The sequence below is a fragment of the Lampetra fluviatilis genome, chromosome 50, assembly GCF_964198595.1.
Source record: "Lampetra fluviatilis chromosome 50, kcLamFluv1.1, whole genome shotgun sequence".
In the NCBI taxonomy this organism is placed as follows: Eukaryota; Metazoa; Chordata; class Hyperoartia; order Petromyzontiformes; family Petromyzontidae; genus Lampetra; species Lampetra fluviatilis.
The window spans coordinates 2,326,604-2,350,414 of NC_136324.1; the positions used below are offsets into that span (position 1 = coordinate 2,326,604).

At 52.0% G+C, this 23,811-nt stretch overlaps 2 protein-coding genes across 2 annotated transcripts in view; one reads left to right on the forward strand and one right to left on the reverse strand.

The window, feature by feature from the left end:
• CMSS1 (cms1 ribosomal small subunit homolog) overlaps positions 1–23,811 on the forward strand; it is a 171,709-nt gene that overhangs the window by 61,560 nt on the left and 86,338 nt on the right. The gene's annotated exons all lie outside the window — the stretch shown is intronic.
• The window catches only part of LOC144948611 (filamin-A-interacting protein 1-like), a 132,289-nt gene that overhangs the window by 57,193 nt on the left and 51,285 nt on the right, over positions 1–23,811 (reverse strand). The window contains exons 2-4 of the mRNA XM_078878209.1: positions 20,240–20,539; positions 8,802–8,975; positions 7,827–8,005 (exon numbers count right to left, since the gene is read on the reverse strand). Coding sequence (XP_078734335.1) covers positions 7,827–8,005; positions 8,802–8,975; positions 20,240–20,533 — 647 coding nt within the window. The 5' untranslated portion in view covers positions 20,534–20,539. The remainder of the gene's footprint in view (positions 1–7,826; positions 8,006–8,801; positions 8,976–20,239; positions 20,540–23,811) is intronic.

The following is a 23,811-nucleotide window of genomic DNA, read 5'->3' on the forward strand; positions in this document are numbered from 1 at the left end:
CAGCAGCGAGGGTTGGTGGATCACACAAATGCTGCGAAACTCACTGCCCATGAGCATAGAGGAGGTGCCATGTACCCTGACTCACACGGAGAAGGCAGTAAAGCACGTGGACTAATCACCATCTGTTTCCATCTGTATGGGGATTTGAGTGTTGCCGCTTCGCACGTGTGGATTTTTCTTTCCGGGTGCTCCGGATTCTTCACACGCATCTTTCGCACCGTGCGTAGCCAACCGTGCTAGTCCGGTGTAACAAAAAACACTCATCATACTTGGATACATTTTTTTATTGAAAAGTAAAAACCCAATGCAGGACCCTCCTGAAAAAGAGTCTATGACGCAGTGCAGCTTCCCCCGGATAAATATGTAAATGATTATTACTATGAAGGCCTCTCCACACCGTCGCCATTCTTCACGGTCCAGTGCTGCTACCTTTCGCTTCGCCACGTCACCCGATCGCACGGCTCCATCTCTGCACTCGTCGTCCCGCGGGACGCGTTTCTCCGCTTTGGCTGCCACTGCCGAAGGGTCTCATCAGTTGGCCGTCATTCCGTCGAGCGGTGCAGCCTGCTGCCCACAGAGTGGTTGTCCTATAAATAGGCTATCCCCTGTCATCAGAATGTGGAATTGCACAACCACTGGCAGAAGGAAGGTCTGTAAGCAGGAGTTGAGTGCCGCCCCGACACTTATTTGAGCGATAAATCCCTTTGCTTTATCATTCAAATAAATCACAACTCTGGCTGTCGCCTGATGATGTTGGTTGTAATTTCCGGCGAAACGTCACGGCACTAGAATGGTAAATGTTCTACGTTTACTCCCCAACGCACCGGTGTGCTGAACTAGTAACGAATTGTCACGTTCTGTTTACGTGACAATCCTTACTGATTGGCCGTGTCGGGTGGTGACGGGTTTAACGGCACATTTGTATATTTACGCGATCTAACCACAAAAACACCCCCCCCCCCCCCCCATTGCAAAATAACTTTGACTGTGACACGGACACTGGAAAGTGGGAGAAAAACGGAGTTTCACCGTTTTTGTGCAGGGCCTGAAAAGCACCGTACCCGCTTCTTTGAAACGTTGCATCACCCCGTCCCCCCTCCCGCATTAAGCGAGATTCGCTATCGTGTTGGGCGACGACCCCCGTGAAAGGAGGACTGGGAAACAGGTGGGTGAGGGTGGCGAAGCCGCGGTGCGCAAGGGGGCTGCTTGGTGACGGATATATGGGCCACGGATACTCCCCCGCCACCTCCGCCCCAACAAATGAATAGAACGTGCCAACGCGCGTCTTAATACAGCCCCGAGGGCGAACTTTCACAAACTGTGCGAGTTCCTTCGTAAAAGCCAGCTCGAAGAATAAGCTCGCCGCGTCGCGTGATCTGCCCAATTGCGCACCCCAGAAGTGCCGTCGCGAACCTGCCCCCCGCGTTTGCCCGCCGCAGCGGCTTTCAGAGGCGGCAAAGAACGTCTGCTGCTGTTGCGGTTAAGCGATAATCGATCGCGCAGGGATCGGCCTGCGAGGAATATTTCCGTGCGATTATTTTTTTGAAAGTTTATTGCCGTATCCCCGGGTGACGCTTTGTTTTGCCGCGTAACCTTGCCTGGCCCTGAGACAAAAACTCCCGTCTGGTTGGAGAGGCATTCCCTTTACGCAACCTGCAGTTTCGTTTTGTTTTATATTTACAAATGGCAGTGTTTAACTATCTTTCTAATCGTCATTAAGGGTAGATTACACACAACATTCTCCCCATCCACCCACCCTAATTCTGGTCTTCGGGCCTCTTCAAATGCCAAGCACACACACACACACGGGACATCTCCTAACTTCACGCCTTGTAGGACTGTTGATTCTTTGAGCTGCAATGAGCCAATGATGATGCCGATTAGATGTCTGTTGTTTACAATTGCACCCAGAACATGAATACATAACTCAAGGTGCAGCCCTGCAATTGCTTGCTCTTCACGATACCGGCGGAAAGACCCTTCGCTCGAAGAAGCTTTTGGAACGCTCCTCCAGATGGTCTTTTTGCCTACTCTTCTACTCTTTCCAGACGTCTTGGAAGAGTTGGGAGTATACCCACACTTAACCCTACCACATGTGAACCTGATTTGTGGATAGAACTGGACCTGCTCGTGATAAAAAAATTGTGAAAAAAAACTAGCTTGCAGTCGCACTGTTAGTAATGAAGTACAAACACAGCTGTGATGAAACGTACATTGCATCATAGCCACATTTGAAAACGTGCGATGGCTAAAAAATATTTACATACATTTTTTTACTTCCTCGCCTTCCTTTTTCTCTTTTCACGTTTCAACAATGTGCACCATTTTTGACAGATTAGCAACCTAAAGGGACAGCCGGCCTGCCGTTACACTTCACTCTGAGAAGGGCCCCTCTCTCTCTTTCTCCCTTTGGCAGAGGTTTTTTTTCTTGTTGGTGCAGGTCTCCTCGTGTTTCACCGGCCATTCGGATCCAATTAAAGCCCTGCTCGTGTGTCAGTCCTGTGCAAATTGGCACCATCCTGGTTTGAATAAATATATCCGTACGATTTAACACACGAAAAAAATTTGGGGCCAACATTTTTGTCGCTCCATCGAAACGGCGCCTTTCCGTCCCGGCATGAACGTGACATTTTTAGGGGATAGTCGGAGTGCGTCAGGCCTTTGTGCGAGTGGCAACGTGCGTGAAAACATTGTTCGGATTTTACTGGAGGTTGCTATAAGGTACTTGGTTGAGCATTCTCTTAAAAGGAAAACAAAATACGCTGTTGGAAAAAAACTGCTCACCCCCTCTCTCTTGGCCACGTGCGCTTGTGTAGTTCACCTCTCGTAGCTGTAACCATTAACGGGGGAGCATGCTGTCTCTATTTCTCATTGAGGCCTATGCCTTAGTGGCTGACACGCAGCCTGTGATGGCCTGCTGTTGTGAACGTATGGATGCCATTAACTGAATTGTAAGACTGCAGAAAATGTTTGCCAGGGTGGGAGGATGTGTGCTTTGTCCATGTTGTGCTACACTGAACTTTCATGCCAGTGGCCTGGGCTTGAATCCAGCATCTACTCAAAAATGTGTGACGGAGTGGTAGCCAAGAAATGGAACGCGTCCAACCGCGAGTGCACTGAAGAGATGGATCGATTCAGTCAGCTCATGCGTAGGTTTTGAATTGGATTTCTACATCGCAGAATCATGAGAGGTGGCGATGATGAAGTCAAAATTATTGTGCCGGTGGATGAACTGGTTGCTGTGAAATTTATTTCGAGGCTTCACAACCAAGCATTGGAGATGAGCACAAGCCAGTGCTAGCTTGTCGTGTATTGGCACGTTGACCATTCCGCGTACTCTGAATGCGACTGGCGGCGGCTTGGAGAGAGAGGCCTTCATCTGGCAGTGGACCGATCATGGCTGATGACGGCGATGATGACGACGACGATGATGATGATGATACGTTAGCCGATGTACAACACTGGCTGTGGATTGGGCCGGTGTTGCTTTTGGCAGTGAGGTAACACCACTTTAAATAGAGCTCTCGCTGAGTCGAGGTGTCGGTGAACACGCCCGGGGAATTGTGCCGACCGCCCGGTGAGGATTACAAAATGAAAAGGGAATTTGCAGCTATGATATGTACCCCCGAAACAAAATAAGGGCGGCGATGTTTTGGCCGACAGCCTGCTTTATAAAGAGAGAGGGCTTATCAAAACTTGAGCACCTTATTTTCACACACGCACACTCTTACATCCCACACCTCGGCATGTCACGGATTTATTGTAACTTCATTTTTAACGCTTAAAAAAAAAATCCGCAATGGTTTTTGCGAGCTCTTTGGACCAGATCCCAGAGAGAAAACCAGCTGACGTGCAGTTTTTCACGTTTTGTCTTCAGCCCAGTTATTTTCGAGGGTGTGGGAATGTCACGGATTATCCAAACACCACTGGCATGTTTGAGGCGGCATTACGCCCTGATTTTAATGTGTCCTGAACACAAAAGGAACGTTTGTGAACGCAATAATCCTCCTGTGGACAGCACAAAATATTTCTGCCACTGCTGTCGATCGTGGTCGTGTCTGCAGAAGACGCATTAGAGTCCGACACGGATTATAGCGATGAGTAATTGTCTCAGTGGTACAGCCTCCCCTCAACTGTTGTCATCCGAGCATCTTTTATTTTTATAATCATGAAATGTGGAGGGGCTTGTACTTTAAACTATTACTAAACTATTTTTTGTTTACCAGGTAAGGCCCACTGAGCTGCATGGCTCTTTTTCAGAAGCTACCTGGCCACAAATTATAGCTGAACGAAGTGGCTGATCATCGTGTGGACATTTATAGCAGCCATATACTCTAAACGCATGCTTCTAAATGCGAAGGGAAACCCCGGAGCACTCGGAGAAAAATCCACGTGACCACGGAGAGAGAGACACGCAAACTCCTAAAATACAGGCATCAGTGGTCAGGATTGAGCCCACGACCTTCTGTATACCAGGCGAGGTAGTTAACATCTCGCCATCTTGTCCGCAACGCTATTTTTCGTGACCGGTTACCTGTGGCCAGAACATATTTTTGGGAACCCCTTTTTAATTGTGTCAATGATGCCCCAGGTTAACCGTGGCCACTTGCGAAAAGAGGAAAGGCCCTGAAGTGTCAGGAAAAACAATTAAAGTTGTGGTAAAATGTCACGAATAATAGGATCTGTGCAGATAAGAGGAGTTTCATATGTGAATACTTGCTTCAGGGTGACTTAATGGTGAACTAAAAATGGGTTTAAAGAACTTTGCGAAGCACAATTGCCAGCGGAAAATACTGACGCACCATGAAAGTTCATCGGCCATGAAGTTGATTATTCCCTCTGTGCTGCTCATAAGGTTTGTTTAATTTATACACCGCTCGCGCCATTTGTATATGCAAGCGTGGGCCGTTTTTGTAATGCCGCCCTGATACAATCGCGTCATTCACAATGCCACTGTTAGACTTACCTGCGCGCTTCTATCACTCGAAATTAGACGGACCAGAAAGCAGAACCATGTGGCTGCACAAACAGCAGGAGCGATGGCTGTAGGCAGCCAACAACAACAACAACAAAAACACACAACAGCACCAGCAGTCTTAAAGTCCTGGTGGTAAGAGAGGAAAAACTAAATCTGCGCTGGAGTTTCTATGCCAGGCATCCAGTTCTAAATGTTGTCTTTTGGCCCCCAGAAGTGCATTTCGTATTGTAACGCGCGCGTGTGCGTGTACGCGCGTGCGTGTGTGCGTGGTCGTATCGATGTGGGTCATGGTCGTGCGGTGGTTAAGAACCCGTACTCGACTCTCACTCACGGCTAATATTATCTGAACCGTGAGTGAGTACTTGGTGTGGTGGATAAACATCAGCAATGGGGGAGACAAAGGCATCCAGGCATAATGCCCTCCACTACACCCTCTCGCCCCCACCGTGCCGGCCTTCATAGGTGCTCGCCAACAACACTTGCCCTGACAGCCTGTGCGGACTACACGGTGGATCTTTACCTTTGCACGAACGGCCTCCAGCCTCCGCCGCTAAGGCTCACAGCCAAGGGTGCAGCGGAATGACCCCTAGTGGAACGGACACGAATTTCTTTACCCTTGGGCCCCTGTGTGTGACAGTGGATCGTTGCTACCTCACAACAGAGGTCGCAAACGGGTTTTGATTCCTTACCCGTACCCGGCCGCACCAGGGTCGCAAATGGGTAACCGTACCCGTACTCGGCCAGGTACGGGTACCCGTTCCCTACCCGTACCCATACCCTACCCGAAATGAGTGACAAACGGTTACTCACCAGTGACTCACGGCCTACCCGTACCCGGCCGCACCACGGTCGCAAACGGCTACCCGTACCCGGCCGGGTACGGGTAGCCGGGTATCGGGTAGGGTACGGGTATCGGGTACCCGGTTGCGACCTCTGCCTCACAATAGGCATCCTCGTGAACTGTGATGCTTCGCAGAGTGTGTGTGAGGGGGGGGGGAGGTGGTGGTTTATGCGCCAGTATCCCCCCCCCCACGCCACCCCGCACTAAATGGAACCCTCCAGGCACAACCGGCCCTAATGTGGAGTGGCTGTGCCTGGAGTTGTGGGTGGCGAGAGCTGTTTTCTTTGGATTGGTCTGTTTAGTGCCGGGGAGAGACTCGGGGATTTAAAGCTCCCTTGGTCCAACTGACCTCGAGGCACCGAGCCTCAGGGAGCGGTACCAAGCCCAACACATACATGCGACTCAGCCAAGCATGTGTGTGTGTGTGTTTTAAAGTCCAATATCAAACATTGAATGCGCGTAACACGTGCGGCAACACCGATCCCGGTTGTGCAGCGACCTCTCTCCTCCCGAGCAGTTATCCCAAGCGCAAGAATGTTTTTTCTCACGCGCGCACACGAAGACAAAGATTCCCCCATGTAGCCTTAACAGACTGTTGGAGCAAGTGCTGTTAGCGAGCTCCTATGAATGCCGGCACGGCACACGAAGTGGGTGGTGTGGCCAGCACCACGCCCGAACGCCTATCTTTACCCAGTGACGATGTTTACTACACACTGCACCAGGTACTAATTTGAGGCTGAGTCGACCTAGGGGAGGCCCAGGACCGGTTTAGATAATCGTCACCGGTGTTGGCCATGAGCGGGAATCGAACTCGGGTCGCCAGGTCCTCTGCACAGCCCAAGTCACGTTCACACTCGTCCTGAAATTTATTCTAAAACCTAAAACCAGGAGCTGTCCGCAAGCAATATTTGTCAAGCTTTGTGGGAACGGTAGTTGCTATGGCGATGTCGTGGACCTTATTCTAGTGACTGGGTTTTCCACATTGAGAAGTTGCAATAACTCCACTTCTATGAACCAAAGTTTTTGCCCAGATTTTATTTGCGTGGATGTAAGCCTCCCCAAGTCGGTCATGGAGATTGTTTGACCGTACTTCACCATGCTGTCCGTGCGGGTTGGTCAAAGGGGGTGGTGCCCAGGAATCGTTTCGAATATCGCTCGCCGCTCGGCTATAGCCGGGGCCGGGAATCGAACTCGGGTTGCCGGATTCACAGCGCACTCCGCCCACCACGATTGCTCCAGCCCACGGGCAGTCAAAGCTACTGGCATGCAAATGTGGCCACAACTTCACTGACCTCCACCACCCCCCTTGTCGTCGTTTTCTGACCCGCGTAACGATCCCTACCGTCCAGTCGCTAGGCCCCTGTCTACAGAGGTTGACCTCATGACCTCATTGACCCCCCCCTTCTCCTCCGTCCTCCGTTAACGGTCGCGCGCGTCATCGCGACCTGCCGCCAAATAATTCGGGATGCGGCCAAGACTCGTCAGATCCTGGGTGCTAATCTGGGCTGAGTATTGATGGCGCACTTTCCGGGAGAAAACCACGTGCATGAAACGGGTGCAGTATACAGGCGTTGTGGGCAGCAGAGGGCATCGCAGCAAGACGCATTGTTTATTTTTTAATAATAATTATTAGTATTTTTTCCATAAGAGAGGGGGCTTTTTTTGGGTTAGATCGTTCAAATACAAATGTGTCGTTAAACCAGCCACCACCCGATAGCCAATTAGCAAGGTTTGTCACGTAAACGAGACGTGCCAACTCATTACTAGTACAGCACACCGGTGTCTTGGAGAGTAAACCCACAACAACATTTACAATTCGAGTGCCGTGACGTTTCGCCGGTAATTACAGCAACCAGCATCATCAGGCGACAGCCAGAGTTGTGATTAAACCATCCTCCTGTTTCGGTCTTAAATAGAAGGATACAAATACAAAAAAAACCTCTGATGGATAATATTGTTCGCGGAAGCGGCACCGCCGTGTCGCGCCGTCGGCGCCGGTGGCCTCACCTCTCGCGCTCCTGCTCCAGGAGGTTGGTGAAGTCGTCGCTCTTGGCCATGTAGTCGTCGTGCTTCCTGCGCTCCTCCTCCAGCTCGCAGAGCGTGCGTCGGTGGCACCGCTCGGCCACCAGCAGCTGCTCCAGCATGCGCCGGTGGGTCTCCTTCTGCCGCACCACCATGCGCTCCAGCTGTGGGTGAAGGCGCGGATAGGGTTAGCGTCCGTCGGTGCGTGCGTGCGTGCGTGTGTCCGTCCATCCACGCGTCCATCTGTCCATCCGTCCAACCATCTGTCCCATCCATGCGTCAGTCCGTCCATCCGTCTATCCATCCGTTCGTCCATCCGTGCGTCCGTGCCAGCAAGCAGGTGACAGACGCAAGACGGAAGGTATCCCCGCCGGTGAAGGCCGGTAGGGAGCACGAGGGGTGCGTGTGGCCAATGCCCGGCCAGCATTTGTCCTAATGCCGCCAGTGCTGATGATTACACCCCGCACCAGGTACTTATATGAAGGTTGAGTCGACTTTACAGAGTTGCAAAACCAGTTGAGATATTGGCGAGTGTTGTTTGGCCGCGGGCAGGGTTGTGAAATTTGTCAGACTGCGTAGCAGAAGGTCATGGAACAGACCCGGGTGTTGTGGGCTAACTGACGGAGATGACTGACAGATATATAACACCGCGCACATAACACACACAAAAACAAAGACACACAAATCTACATACACAAACGCACACAAAGACAAAGAGGCCCCTGTAAGGCCTTAACAGGCTGTTGGCGCCAGTGCTGTTAGCGAGCTCTTTGTACCAAACCCCGTTCTAGCCGTGAGCAGAAATCGAACTCGGGTCGCCAGGTTCGTAGCGCAGATTGCTAACCGCTACACCACCGCTGTGCACAAACACACTCCCACGGACGAACACGGGAGACACGAGTGGACGCGGAACGACGGAGCGACGCCGTCCGTGCGTGTGCGCGAGCGCGCCGCGCGTACCCCGGCGGAGGCCTTCTCGTAGACGTCGTCGCGCGGCCCCGCATCGTGGGCCTGCGTGGCGGCCAGGTGCAGGGCGGAGAGCGCCGCGGCCGGCTCGTGGGTGCCGTAGCGCGCCTCCAGCTGACGGCCGCTCACGCCGCGTCCACTCAGCACGGCGATGACCTCGTCCCGCGCCTGCAACACACGACGCAAGCGCCGCCCAGCGCCTTCCGATAAGGGGGACGGGTCGGGGTGGCCGCTCGCCCCAACGGGCGTCGTCGGGGCGGCGTTTCTCCTCTTCCCGCTCGCGGCCCTCTCTCGGCCAGCGGTGTAAGTTTCCGCATTACTGTGGCGGGGATGGGGGCCCTCCCGTAGGGCAGCAAACTGGTGACGGTCCCCCACGAAGTGGTGTCTCGTTTTAGCGACCGCGCGAGCATGATGGGCTGAGCAAATGGAACGGAAAGTTAGACAGTGTAATGCGACGTGTGGAGAGGTGCAACCGTGGAATTGCATTGAGAGAGGAAGGCACGGCATCCAGGCACAATTGTGTTGGTGCTAAGTCCGTGGGCCCTGCCTCTACGTTTTTTTGTGAGTTCAGTGTTAGCCTCCGGGTCCATTGTGATTATACGTAAGTCTGTGGTTCCAAAGTCTCTTGCTACATTTCCACAACGGTTTCCAGGCAGACTCCGTTGCCCAGGAATGGCCCCAGGATGAACACCACCCCCGCACCCTCTAGCGCTCGACGATCGACGAGACTGCAACGGGCACAGCTCCGCACGCTCTCTGTGACCTCCCGCGACCAGTCGCGAGATTAGGGAGAGGCAGGTTCAGCTAAGCCTTCCTTCTTTACCTCCCACGCCGACATCTATTATTTTGCTATTTTTCCTCTGAAGTTCGTGCGGTGGTTTTCCGTTGACGGCTCGTCTCATTGCCGCGTACACCCGCGAGTGTTCGACAACAGAAAAAGAGTCGATTGGTTTGACTCGATCGACCACTCGTCCCAGCTCCGCTCTGAGCGCACACCCCGATGAGTTGCACGAACGCCGCTGTGATTTATTTTCGCCTGAAGCTCATCCGCTCCATCTTCTTGGTTTTTTCGGTAAAGTCACGTAGAAGGGAAATAATAAAATAATAAAAATAAAACATAATAAAATAATTCTCACGACGTTTCGGCCACAACGCAAGCAGCCGTCCTCAGGTGAAGAACAGGTCTGTCGGAAAGACAGCAGTTCTAAATCCTAAGACAGCGACTTTCCGACAGACCTGTTCTTCACCTGAGGACGGCTGCTTGCGTTGTGGCCGAAACGTCGTGAGAATTATTATATTATTATTTTACTTTATTATTTTATTGTTTCCCTTCTACGTGACTTTACCGAAAGAACCAAGAAGATGAATCCCTGCAGTCACGAAAGCTTTAAATCGAAGCTCATCTGCTCCGTTGCGCGTTCGCGGTTCAAGCGCGGGCGCGTAGGCAGACGGAGCAGGGTGGCCGTGCACGTGTGCGGTCGCAGATTGCATTTCTGTTGCAACGTGTAAAAAAAAAGAAAGAGAGCGACCGCGTGTCTCGTCTCCCACGCGCGGCGCGGCGATTCGTTTACGCCGGCACGTCGCCCTTTCATCTCCCGCGTGCGCGCTACGCGGCCGCCTGGTTTTGGTCCACCTGGGAATAAGGGCAGCATGTGCGGTCTACGCGCTGCTCGGAGCGCGGGGAGAGATCGGCGGCGGTGCGCAGGGGAAATATCACGCAGCACATCGCTCGGCATGCGTCCCCTTGTGTTTACATGTCATCCACATGACTCATGTGGAAATTGTTCTGCTCCTCTGACTAACGCATTTTTCAGCGACTGCATAAGAGACAAACATATGTTACTATATATTTATACACAAAGCATATATATACAGCCACACGATGCCATACATCCATTACATGATTTTTTAGAACTGCTTTTCATTTCTTTAGAACTGCTCTTTATGCTTGGTTTGTTGTCCTTCCCCCGCACCTCTGATTATCATGGCGCAAAAGAAGTTCAACGCGCATACATCATCAGCCATGATCGATCCACTGCTGGATGAAGGCCTCCTTGCGTCATTTCCATTCCGCATTGGCCCTATGGTGCCAGAGTGCATCTCACTGCTGCTGTGCGCTTAAACAAATAAACTCAAACTCACCGCTCCACCTTTCGCGGCGCGTCCTTCTCCTCCTTTGGCTGCCATACTGTCAGCAGTCTCATTCTTCAGCCAAGCTTCATGCTCTATTGAACTTCGGTTTAACACGTAGGCTTTCGCGACCAATATTATTCATAATAAAGTTTTTGGGTTAGATCGCGTAAATATTATTGTGTTGTTAAGCCCGCCACAAATCTGGCTGTCGCCTGATGAAGCTGGTTGTAATTACTGGCGAAACGTCGTACTCAGATTGTAAATGTTGTGGATTTGCTCTCCAACACACCGGTGTGCTGTACAAGTAACGAATTGGCACGTTCTGTTTACGTGACAACCCTTACTAATTGGCTCTGTTGGGTGGTGGCGGGGTTAACGACACTTTTATATTTATGCGATCTAACCAAAAAAGAAAAATACCTATATTATGGATCATTTGCTGTGTTGGTAGATTTAGAATGCAGAACATAATATATATAAGTAATTCTACAATAGGGTCACTAGAAAACAAATTTAATAATATTTAAGTCCATCAGTGTCCGGGGGTTCTGGATCAAACTTTTCCAGCAGCGTCTGTTTGGACAGGAAGACCCTGAACCTGCCGATGAGACTCAGAAAGTCAAAACTCGCCCAAAGTCTTTTGCCCCTGAAGCAAATGTCGATGGGAATCACGTGTCCACAATGCGTGTTGTACATACGGTGGTTTCCAGGAAGATCACGTGTTCCAGGTGACGTGCACATTGACGGACCTGTGCGACGAGTGCAAAGTGTGTAGCGGAAGCTAAAGATGCAGCCCTGCAATTCCCTGCTCGTGCCCGTGCTGTCGGAAGAGCCTCCACTGGGCAGGGGGGGAGGGGGGAGTTTCAGAGAGCCCTTGTAGAAGGCATTTTAACCTCCTCCTCTACACCGGCTAGATATCCTGAAAGTGGTGAGAGTACCCACAGTTTACCTCGCCACACATGGTGGTGATATTCTCCCATGGTGGCAGGAGGTCGTGGGTGTGATCCCGACCCTGATGTGTATTTAGAGTTTGCATGTTTCTCTCCCCGTGGTCGCGTGAATTTTCTCTGGGTCCTCCAGCTTTTCCGTCCACATTTAGAATCAACCTGCGTTTAAGAGTATTTCGCTGTTGTACATTTCCACGTGATAAGCCACTTCGTTGAGCTATCATTTGTAGGCCAGGTCGCTTCTATATAGCTCAGTGGGCCTTACCTGGTAAACATTTAACAAAAAGTTGTATTAATAAATAAATATTTCCATGGCCCGCTGATCGGCTAAACTGTGGAATTCCCGTTTACATTGCTGGGTCAGGAGGGTTGGGTGGGATTTAATAAGCTTACCAACGTGGCGAGTTGTGAGTTTGAACTGTCCGACCTCTGGACTGCGAAATCCAGCTTGCTAACCATTACACTGCAGCAGCAAGTTGCTAATCGCTCGGGTAATAGTAAAAAAAAGCCAGCTGTCACGTCTTCATCAGTCTTGGTTTTGTTTTCCCCACTGCAGCGCAGCACCGGTTGTTTAAGGCCGTGTGTGTGCGCGTGTGTGTGGCTTTTGCCACCGGGCCAGTTTCACGAGCTGCGATGTATATTCGCTGCCTCCCATTTCGAAGGCTCCCGAGCCACGAGAGGCCGCCCCCCGGGCGTAGGGCCCGGTCTGTCGCGCTGTCATCGTTGTGTCTCGGAGACAAAACAAATAAATGCATCGATTTCTGTTCTTGTAAAAAAAAGAAACTCTTCCGTGTGCGCGCTTGCCCTGGCCCCGGGGAGAGGTGAGCGTCTCCGTGTTGGAAGGGTTCAGCGGTTTTGGATGATTTGTAATCGTTTCGTACGTTTGGTGTTAGCGCCAATCTCTCACGAACGCGCGCTGTATTTCTCGGACGAGTCTCGTCCGTCAGTAGGGGGGAGCGGGAGTGCAGCGGTTAGCGCTGTGCTGCGCTACGACACTGGTGACGATTATCTGAACCGGTCCTGTGCCTCCCCTAGGTCGACTCGGCCTCAAATTAGTACCTGGCGCGGTGTGTGAACATCGCCACTGGGGAGACAAAGGCGGCCCGGTGTGGTGGTGGCCACCCACCCCCCTCGTGTCCTGTGCCGGCCTTCATGGGTGTTGCTCTCTGACAGCACTTGTCCCAACAGTCTGCTAAGGCTATCTGGGGGACCTTTGTTTTTGATGGTGCTCTGTGGCTTTGCCCATTTAAGTAATTTTTGACCATTGACTCCTCATGGTGATGATCATCACTGAACAGAAGTTGTATTTCCCACTGAGTGAAGCCCTTTGAGCTAAGGAGCTCTCCTTTTCAAAGGGGGCCACTCGGCCAGCAGACAACATCAAAGCATTCCACAATTGCAGATTTAAAAAACAAACAAAGTTAATTGTGGCAATTATGTTGTAAAAGTACGTTCACACTTAAACGTTAGTGTTGTTAATGGAGTCGGTTTAAACGAGGACAGAGATGGCTAAATTTAGATGCCAAGAAACACAAACTAGATGGTTCCTCATACTTTGGGGCAGCAGCAACATTAAACGCTTCTGAACCGAATTGCGCGCGCGAAATCTGGGAACTACGAACAGACAATCATATTGGACACTGGACCCATATTAACAAATTCAGAGCGCATAAGCTACTCGCACAAGTTATTACGATGCAACGCTGTGCCGAAACCGCCGTGATTCACGGACAGCTATATTCTGCGGTAGTCGCGCGAGATGGCCAGAAGTTGCCCTCTTGACTTTTCCCCGATTGTGAAGATTGTGAAATGTTTTTTTTGTTGGCACGTTTGGACTGTGGCGCCAGCGCAACACGCACACAGCACAGCCTTCGCATCTCGTCAGGATGACGCTGCGGCATCTTTAAAGTCCACTGGGAAGCTCGTTTGTGGTTAATACAGCCGCCAATATTAACCGGGGTGGTCGCGTGTCTCGAACCGCAAGCGGCAAATGTCTCCTCCTTTTGGCCGTGTTCGTGGGTCGCTCTGCGTGGAACCGCGTTTGCCCGTAATTCGGCACGTTACGCGGATGTGAAGATGATTTCCTCCTTGGCGGTGGCGTTTGGCAAACCGGTGCAACTGACAACTTTAATTTTGTCCGCTCCCATGCGCCTCTTCCAGCGTAGTATATCCCATGTAATCCCATTACAATGTTTGGGATCCCGCCGGATTTCTCTGATATTTTGTTTAAGTTTCTTCGAAAGTGCCAATTCTAAACATTGAGGGTGCATAAACGTCTCCAAAATTGCGCAAGCGGTCATTGTTCAAACTCGTCTGCGCTGTGATCATTGATCTGCGAAGCGTGATACACTTACTGATTGCTTCGACTAAAATGCTGCTTTTTTGGGATCTTTAATGAGCACACGGGGCGATGTCTGGTGTTGATCTGCAAGGAGCTGTCCTGTCATTTATAAATAGTAGCATTGCGTAGTATCCACGTATAAAAATACGCCGTGACTCAAGCACCTCCGCCTGTTATTGAGCAACAGGCTGTGACCAAAACAGTCCTGTTTTTTCATCACTAATTTAGAGGCCTACTCCTTCATTGATTTGCTTATCGGGTCTCAAATTCCATCCTCGTAAAACAGCGCTCTCCCACGGAATCCGCTGAACCTGAGCGAGGTTAATGATTCGCCAAAAGTGTCCGCTGGTTTTTATTTAGATTCAAGCGCACGGCATGTTTTTTTCCCTTCCTTTATTTTTATTCCTCAACAAAACAGTGCAGTGATTGGGTTTTTTTTGTTTCGTTATCGACCGGTTCCCCCCATTCACGCGACACGTGAAGCACGTACCGACACTTTAGGTTTTGCATCGCGACCTATGTAACCACCACGCTTGCGTCTCTTAACATCGGTACTTGACGGCATCTGTACCTGTTGCGGGACGCCCGCGAAATATAGCCTAAGCAGGTCATTGGGCCCTTCCTGATGAAAATAAATCTATCTGCCTATTTGTTGTGTTCGGGGTCTCGCGTGAGCTCTGTCACGCATGTTGCTCGCGTGACTCTTACTCAACACGCAGAGCGGGGAGCCTGTTGCTGGTGGCCTCGTTTGCTATTTGACAATAAAAAAAACCGACAGGGAAGTGCCGGGCGCACGGCGTGATGTCATTGCGACGGCACGCGGCACACACCAGAGGTCAGAACACGAAAACATTGAAGTCCGGGCTTAGCAGCTAAGTGGCTCTCTGGCTCTTACATGCGGAGCCCTTGATTTAGTGCCTGATCCGAACGCGAACACTTTGCAGGGTCCGGCGTGTGGCCGCTTTGCTCGGGGGGGTTGGGTGAACACGCGAGCGCGCGCCGGCCGCGTTACCGCTCACGTCGGAGAGATCGAAGCCATGGCCGCCGCTGCCTCAACTAAAACCAAACTATTTAAACTATTTTTGTATTTTACCAGGCAAGGCCCACTGAGCTACGATGCTCTTTTTCCAGAAACGACCTGGCCACCACAAACGATAGCTCAACGAAGCGGCTTATCACGTGGAAATTTTTAGCGGCCAAATACTGTAAACGCGTGATTCGAAATGTGGAGGGAAAACGTGGAGGACCCGGAGAAAAAATTGATGCGACCACGGGAAGAGAGACATAAACTGCAGGCATCAGGGTGGCGATCAAACCCACGACGTCCCGTAGACCAGGCGAGGTAGTTAACATCTTGCCGCCGTGGCGCCAGTCGTGGCACAGTTGCCAGGCTCGGAATGTCCACGGCACCGAGCGATATTCAAAGCTCCCATTACGCAGGCCCCTGCCTCTTAAATTGCGCACAATTCATTACGTAAATAGATCGAGTGTTATTCGGGAAGTCTCCGCGCCGTTTTTGGTAACCGTATATCTCGCCGTGAATTGTTTTTTGTGCTCTCCCGATTAGCGGGATTCATTGTCTCGACTTGGAGGGGGCGACCGGCTCACTTGGGCACTGTAAATAAGTGAAAATCCACAAAAAAGCACTCAACGTAATGTGTCTTAACCGACCGGCAGTTCCTTTCAGAGAGATATTCCAGAAACGGCCACGTACTTTTGAAAGCCGTCGCAACATGATATCGAGCATATGTATATCCTGTGCTCAGCTATACATCACATTATAAGCAAACTGACGTTTTTAGGCCTCAAAATAAATACAACATTTACATTAACTATTTAGTCTATGTATAAAGCGTCTAAATTTAATTGCGTCTCAAAATGCCGTAAAACGCCAAATGGTACTACCACCATGTCGGTTTTCGCGGTTGGGCTCCAAACAGTTTGTACTCGGCACAACTTAAAAAACGGCTGTGCAATACCAGGCCGAGATCGGAACTCATCGTCACAATTTAGAACCCGGTTTATTTTGCAATGGGCAAACTGAAATGTCAGACCAAAGATCCTAAGTGCAGCGGTTCCTACTCTTTCACGGGGGTAGGGGGGCGGGGGCACAGGTTGCAGCGTGGACACCGTGCAGGAATTTTTTTTCTTTCAAATGTGTACTTGGGAATGTCAGAGGCAGGTAACAGCAATACACAACACTTCTTTCGCGCCGTACATAGCCAACCGTGATAATCGGGGGTGTTGGGGGAGGACAACACGCACCAAACCGCCGTTGACTTAGAGGGGGCTTGGGGAGAGAGGCGACGGGGGTTGGGAGGGCATGTGGGGGACCAGTGGTCTTGATTGCTTGATTTGGAGGGGCACCGTGCTAAAAAAAAAAAATTGAGGACCCACCGGCTCCGACATGGCCGTTGTGAGCGTGCCGGCCACTTTGTGTGGCTAGCAGTGACTGGTGAGGCACAGGCCCCCGGCTAGCAGTGACTGGTGAGGCACAGGCCCCCGGGGGGAGCTTTGTGTGACTGTGAGGAAGGGAGCGGCCCTTCCTCCGATGGCTCCCGAGGAAGCTGAGCTCACTCGGCCGCTCGCTTTTTTTTTGTCCGTTTTAGTTACTGGCCTCGTCCGTTTATTGAGTCGGTTGTTGTTGTTGTTGTTTTAATGAAGTCGGCGTCGCGTTATTCATTTTTCAGACGGTCGTTTTTTGTTTCGCTTTATAATTACGGCCGCTGCTTTCCCTACGCTTTGCGCGCTTATTTACGAACGGCATCTACATACGCCTGTGAAAATACAAACTAGGTTGTTGTTGTTGTTGTTTTTTTACAGCAAGAAAGAATGGTCTCGTAAATACAAAGAGACTCGGGAAACTAAAATGTGAGCGAATAAGTTCACAGAGTTCGTGAAACGGTAAAGGTGCAGCTCTGCAATTGCCTGCTCGCCACTGCTGGCGGAAGAGGCTTTCACTCGGGGGCGCTCTAGAGAGACCCTCTTTGGGAGTATTTGGCCTACTACCTAGAAGAGGGGCGAGTAGCCGCCCATTGCCCCACCACACGCAACTTTTGCCACTCGACTAAACTGTGGTCCACCAATCTGCACTGATTGGTGGACAAGAGGCAGAAGGAGGTGATTCATGAAACCCTCACCATCTTTTCAACTGCTGCGCCGGGAGATCGAATGGAGCCGGCGACCTCCGAATTGCAAGTCCCACGCGCAGCGTCACCAATGGAGCTGTCGTGAATGTTGAATTTGCTCGAAGCACGCCCTAAGAATTGGACATGGCGTACTATGCGTGTTGTGTGTAAGAGCTGCTTAGGTTTTTTTTTATTATTCCTGACGCTAAAGGGCCTTTGGCAAACCCCTTGAAAAATAATTAAGGCTTACGCGTTTTTGATTTATGACCGCGTTTCCTCACGGTGTGTGATGCCATTCCAATGCTGTAGGGTGCTGAAGTCTGCAGGAAAAACAAAGGCACACATCCCCCGTGTATCCGTCTCCCCAAGTTGTTGCCATCTTCCCTACGATGCTAGTTTTGTGTTACATTTTTCCATGGCCTCACTATCAACTTTAGGTGCATCGAAGCTAAGTGAGGTGCGAACTAATGTCCGGCCACTTGAGAGAACTTCCTTTTGCATACATTACTTTTACCCATTATTATTATTCTGCCCATTAATTGATATATGGACCTTGCTATTATCTGTCCATTTGTTATTCCTATGAGCCATGCTTTTGTGCAGCGATGGGGACAAATCCAAAAGTGGTGGAAAACGAATCCTATTATCTGCCACTCATCCGCAGTTTGACCTCGATATGATTCACCCAGAAGCGGTCTTTTGGAAGTATGACCATCCGCACTCAAGCAAGATTAAGACTAGTAACCCGAAAGTTGCGGCAAATTATATTATCTGCTGTTTTTTTGTGTGAAGATATGTGAAGTAAAATGCACATATAATAGGATCCAGCCATAGTGCTCCCGATACCCGGACAAACACGAGGCCTTTGGCAAATCGCTCTTTCTTTCTCGCCAAACTCTGCTCCAGAATTTTCTTTGCTGCCGGATAATATTGATGTGGAAAGCCAATGAGTAGGGCTGTGGCACTCAAACACGTTCACTTATACGTGGAGTTGCTTGCGTGCGGCACGTCGCGTCCGCGTACTCGCCGTGCCCCGCGTCACAGCTTTCGTTCCGCCGTGTTTTCAGCGAGGTGAGCGGGGTGAAACGGTTAGCGCCCTCGTTGGAACAGGAGCCGGCCAGGTGTGTGGCCCCATTAAACGGTGTGTTTACGCGACACGCACGCGCACACACACACGCGCGCACGCACGCAGAGCCACGTGCAGGTGCGCAGTGCTCGTGACGCGCTTCTGTTTTTCTGGCTCCGAGGACGAAATTTTTACTTCATGCGTACGTCGCGAACGTCACGAGGTTCGGGCAATTACGGCCCGCCGTGGCATGAGCTCAGTCGGCCTCAAAATGGGTTTCAGACGAAACCTCCGGCCTTGGTTGACAGGTGCTTGAGGAATTTTTCCTGAAGCTGGACTCGCATCATCACCGGGGGTGGTCGCCAGAGAATGACGGGACCTCAGATGGAGAAACTGCCTCTCAGGTGCAAATGTGTTCCCACGTGGCCTCCCACCCACCTCTGGCCAATTACTCACGGCCTTGAAATTGCCGCTTGGAAGGGAAAAAAAAGAAAGCAGCGTTGCAGCAACAAAATGTGGCCTTTGGAAAAAAACAAATAGTGAAACCTTTCTTGAAGAATGTCAAAAGCATACCTTAACAAGTCTAAATTTTTTAAATAAAAAGTGTCAGATTTTACGAGTTATGGAGGAGTGGTATGTTCCAATGGCACGAAGGGTAGGTCATTCTACATTACCATGGCTGGGAACAGTCTGTCCCATAGGGTAACCACTCTGAACCTCTCAAAAATGCGCTTTAAAAAGTGATGGATAGGCAAAGTTGACACCCAAGACCAGGACTTTTTCCAACTGCCAGTCGTGTCACTCCAACCACGGCACATCCTGGCCAGACACTTCCACAACAAAAAGCCTGAATACGCATCCTGAATCCACAACCCATTGGAGTGACCCAGCTGAGAAGGACCTCTGCTTCGGGGGCTCTCTAGCAGGTATTTTAGCCTACTCTTCCACCCTGACCAGACATTTGGAACATGGGTGGGAGTACCCATACTTGACCCCCATCGCCGCACGTGACCTGTCGGACGACTGCGATGCCACCCATTTATTCATAATAAAGGTTTTTGGGTTAGATTGCATAAATGTGTCGTAACCCCCCCCACCACCCGACACACACGGCCAGTAAGGTTCGTCACGTAAACAACGCGTCAATTAGTTACTGCTTCAGCCCACCGGTGTGTTGGAGAGCAAATCCACAACATTTACAATTCATGCTGCCGGTTGGCCAACGGCCAAGAGAGGTGCAGACCCTTGTTTCAACTGCCGCGCTGGAAGATGGAACGGGCGATCGCGCGAGTCCAGCGTGCCGACCGATAGCACCGTGGCGGGGCGACGTGTTGCTTAGAACAGTTTCATTTGTGTGCGCTCAGTTTGTTGTCCTTCACTCGCCCCCCAACCCACGCATGTCTCTGATTAGCAAAGTTGGCTGCGTACCATGCGATAGAAGTTCACCATACATACGTCAACTAAAAACTCAACTAAACCACTTATATTTTTACCAGGTAAGGCCCACTGAGCTGTCTAGCTCTTTTTCAGAAGTGACCTGGCCACAATTGACAGCTCAACGAAGTGGCGTATCACGTGGAGATTTATAGCAGCCAAATACTCGTAACGCGTGATGTTGATTCTAAATTTGGAAAGGAAAAAACCGGAGGACCCGGAGAAAAATCCACGTGACCACGGGGAGAGAGAGAGAGAGACACGCAAACTCCAAATATACAGCAGGCGTCGGGGTCGGGACCGGACCCACGACCTCCTGTATACCAGGCGAGGTGGTTAATATCTCACCACCGCGGCGCCCCACGTGCATACGTCCACTTTACCTGCAGCTCCCCCTCCAAGATGCTGAGCAGGCACAGGAGGTCCTTCTTGCTCAGCTCGCCCCCTCTGCGCGCGTGCCGCTGCTTGGCTGGCCCCGGAGTCCTCTCCGGCGCCGCCGCCGCCGCCTCCTCGCGGCCGCTCATGGTCCCGGCGCGGTGGTCTCGGGGAGCCGGCGCTGCGTTGTCGCGAGCGTCCACTCCTCCTCCTCCTGGCCCCGAGCCCGGCAGCTCGCCGCACCCGGTCTCCCGTTCCGCGCTGTTGCTTCGGCTCTGGTTGTTACCGCTTCCTGATCTCATTGTTACCTGCGGTGGTGGTGGCCAGCCGGAGTGGGGGGGGGTAGGGGGAGGAATGGGTGATGGGGAGGGGGGTGACCAGGCAGTGGCCAGCAAGGGTGGAGGGGGGGGTTGGAGAGAGGGGGGTGGTGGTGTTGGCCACAGAGGGGATGGAGTCGGGGTGGGGAATGGGACAGCGTCAGGGTTCATGGGTTGAGGATTTAAGCAAAGGGTTATCTCGGAGGCTTTACGACTCAGAAGAGCTTTTGTTTTTCAGGAGTACAATAACAAAGTGTATTTTTTTTTACCTGCCACAGAACAGTCAACGATGGTGTGTTTCTAGGGGCCTGTTGCAAAAAAATTGTTTTGGTTTTTCTCTGCCGACGTGTATTTTCGGAGGGCTCATTCTCAGGACGCTTTGTTGTTCGGCAGCGCAGCACTCTGTGCGTCCTTCATCTGCCAGAGCTCGACGTCAACTCTGAAAGCAAAGTCTGAGAAGGTTATTCAATTGTTTGGTTTAGTCATTCAAAGGCAGTTCACCGCAGCCGCCTCCTTGGCATCTAGTTAAGCCAACACGAGGGGCACTCGCATTTCCTGGCCAAGGAAGAGCACGCGTCAGCCGTCCGTGATGTGCTTTTGGGGGGGGGGGAGGGGGGTGAGGTTGTTACCCACGTGTGCCCTTCGGCGTGAAGTCCGACATTTGGCTACGTGTGCAAAGTGCTTCAATGAAGAAGCCTCCCAAGAGAAGGGGCTCCGAGTCTCGTCGTGGCAGAACGACAACAACGGCGCACGGCGGTGAAAAGATGAAAAGGAGGTTGATCCGGCACAGCCGCGAAAACCGACGGACAAGTAATAGGCCATGATGGAGGTTTTTTTTTTGTTAGACCGTGTAAATATGAATGTGTCGTTAAACCCGCCACCACCCGACACAGCCAATTAGTAAGGCTTGTCACGTAAACAAAACGTGACAATTCGTTACTGGTTCGGCACACCTCCGGTGTGTTGGAGAGTAAGCCCACATTTACAATTCGAGCACGACATTGATTACAACCAGCCTCATCAGGCGACAGCCACAGTTGTAATCGGCATCAAACCCGGCGGTTACCCCCTTGGAGCAGATGCTCTCGCTCTCTCCCTGTCCCGTCAAGACTTCCTGCGGGCTCTTTGTCACGCAACCCCTCGTGTGAGGACCGGCCCCGGCCCATGTTTGTGTCCGCAAACGCATCAACAAGGCGGGCACGAGTTCACGCCCAAGCTCTGTTGTCGCGCGGATTAGGGGAGGTGCGGCGAGACCGCGTTTCCACGCCTTCCCGTCGACGACGTCGCAGCCTCACCCCTGCGACCGAGGGTTGCCGCCTCTGATGAGGTAGCAACAAACCAGGAGGGGTTTCCTTGGGAAGAAGAACAATATCCCGAGGTACCAGGAGAGAGAAGGGGCGGGGGGGGAAGACTTACGTGTGACTGCGTCACGTTGAGCGGCATGTCATTACACAAAAAAACAACGCGGGACATTTACTGTCCCACGGGACGGCTGCCTCAACACGAGGACAATCCTGGAAAAGCCCGGAGAGGTGGCAACGCTCCCCTGACCTCTTCCTTCCTATTGGTACGACCGCTCGTATGTTTGTTCTATCATGGATCTTCGAGAGAGAGGCCTTAGACTACCGCTCACGCAGCGAGCGACGCGACTTTGTACTTTCCCATTGCAAAGCACCTGAGGAGAGCGCTTTCAAGCGGCGATTCATTTTGTCGATGCGAATCCGCGAGGCTGAGCGCGGTCAAAAAAAGACAGCCCCCCCCACACGCCCGGTGTGTCCCCCTCGACATGTGTCGTGCATTGCCGTACGGCACCGTGTCCGACGTTTCGCCGCACATTGCCGGAAGCTTCTTAAGCCCACCGAATGCGCGCGGTAAAACCCGACGACGAACGTGGTGGGGGGGGGGAACTGTGCAGCGGCGGGCCACGAAAGAACTTGACAGCAGTCGACGGAGCCCTTGGCCTCGCTTCAAGGTTAACAACTCTGTGGCTGGCGAGGGCAGCGCTTGGGAGCTGCCTTGTAATTATGCAACCAACCTGTAAACTCACACGCAACTCAAACAGCATAAAAAAAAACTCCTAGCCCCTTCACCGACTCCCCCAACCGCCCCCCCACCCCTCGCCGCGTACCAAAAACAATAACAGCGTAAAAACACGCGCGCTCGCACGGACGCGCGCGCCGTAACGCCGCGTGTTTTGGGTCGCGCCGAAAGGCGCCTCCGCTCACCGAGAAATTTCGGCTAAATCCTAAAAATCCCGCGAATCCTAAGAATGCGCAGCGGTGAGCGAAGGCGGCCCCATATATGTACAAGCGCGGGCGGGCGGGCGGGCGAGGACTGGCGTCTTGTCGGCTGGGACGCCGCGGTGTGCGACCCCGTCCTGCCCGACGGCCCCGTGCGCTCTCCACGTGGCAGGACGACGGCGCCTGTGAAAGTGGCGCTCGCGAGCAGCGCCTGTGAAGGGGCGGTGTGGCCGGCACCACGCCCGGCCGCATTCGTCTGCATAGTGGCGATGTTTACACGCAGCGCCACGTACTCATTTGAGGCTGAGTCGACCTAGGGGAGGCTCAGGACCGGTGCAGATATTTGTCACTCTTATATTGGTCGTGAGCGGGAATTAAACGCGGGTCGCAGGGTTCTTACCGCAGCACGCTTAACCGCTAGACACACGCACACACACGCAGACACACGCACACACGCACACACGCATACACGCGCAGACACACGCATACACACGCAGACACGCACACATACGCAGACACATGCACACACGTACACAAACGCGCACACACGCACACATACACACACGCATACACACGCACACACGCACGTACACACACGCAGACACTCGTCAACGAGGGCACGAAGAATCCCCGCGGCTCACCCTCACCTCGCTCTCCCACCTCTTCCGCCAGCCCCTCTCGAGGTGACGTCTGTGTCGGGGCACGCTCCTCGGTAATTTCACACAGATGGCCATTACGGTTCGCTTGGCGCGCAAGCCAGGTGAACCTCCCCCCACCCGACCCCACTCCCCCGACCCCATCAGAGGACGTGCGGTGCTGTCGTGGGTATGTCGTCGTGCGTTATCACTGAGCGATACCGGCATGCACGGCCTTGTTTGCATTGTCGCAATGGTTTGTACGTTCGATCAATTATTGAGTTTATTTTATAACTCGGGGAGGGCAGAGTGCGGCTCGCCCGACGTGCTTTTTGGGTCGTGCCGCGTGTTCGGCGCGATGGCCAGAGCCTTTCCGAATTCAGCTGCT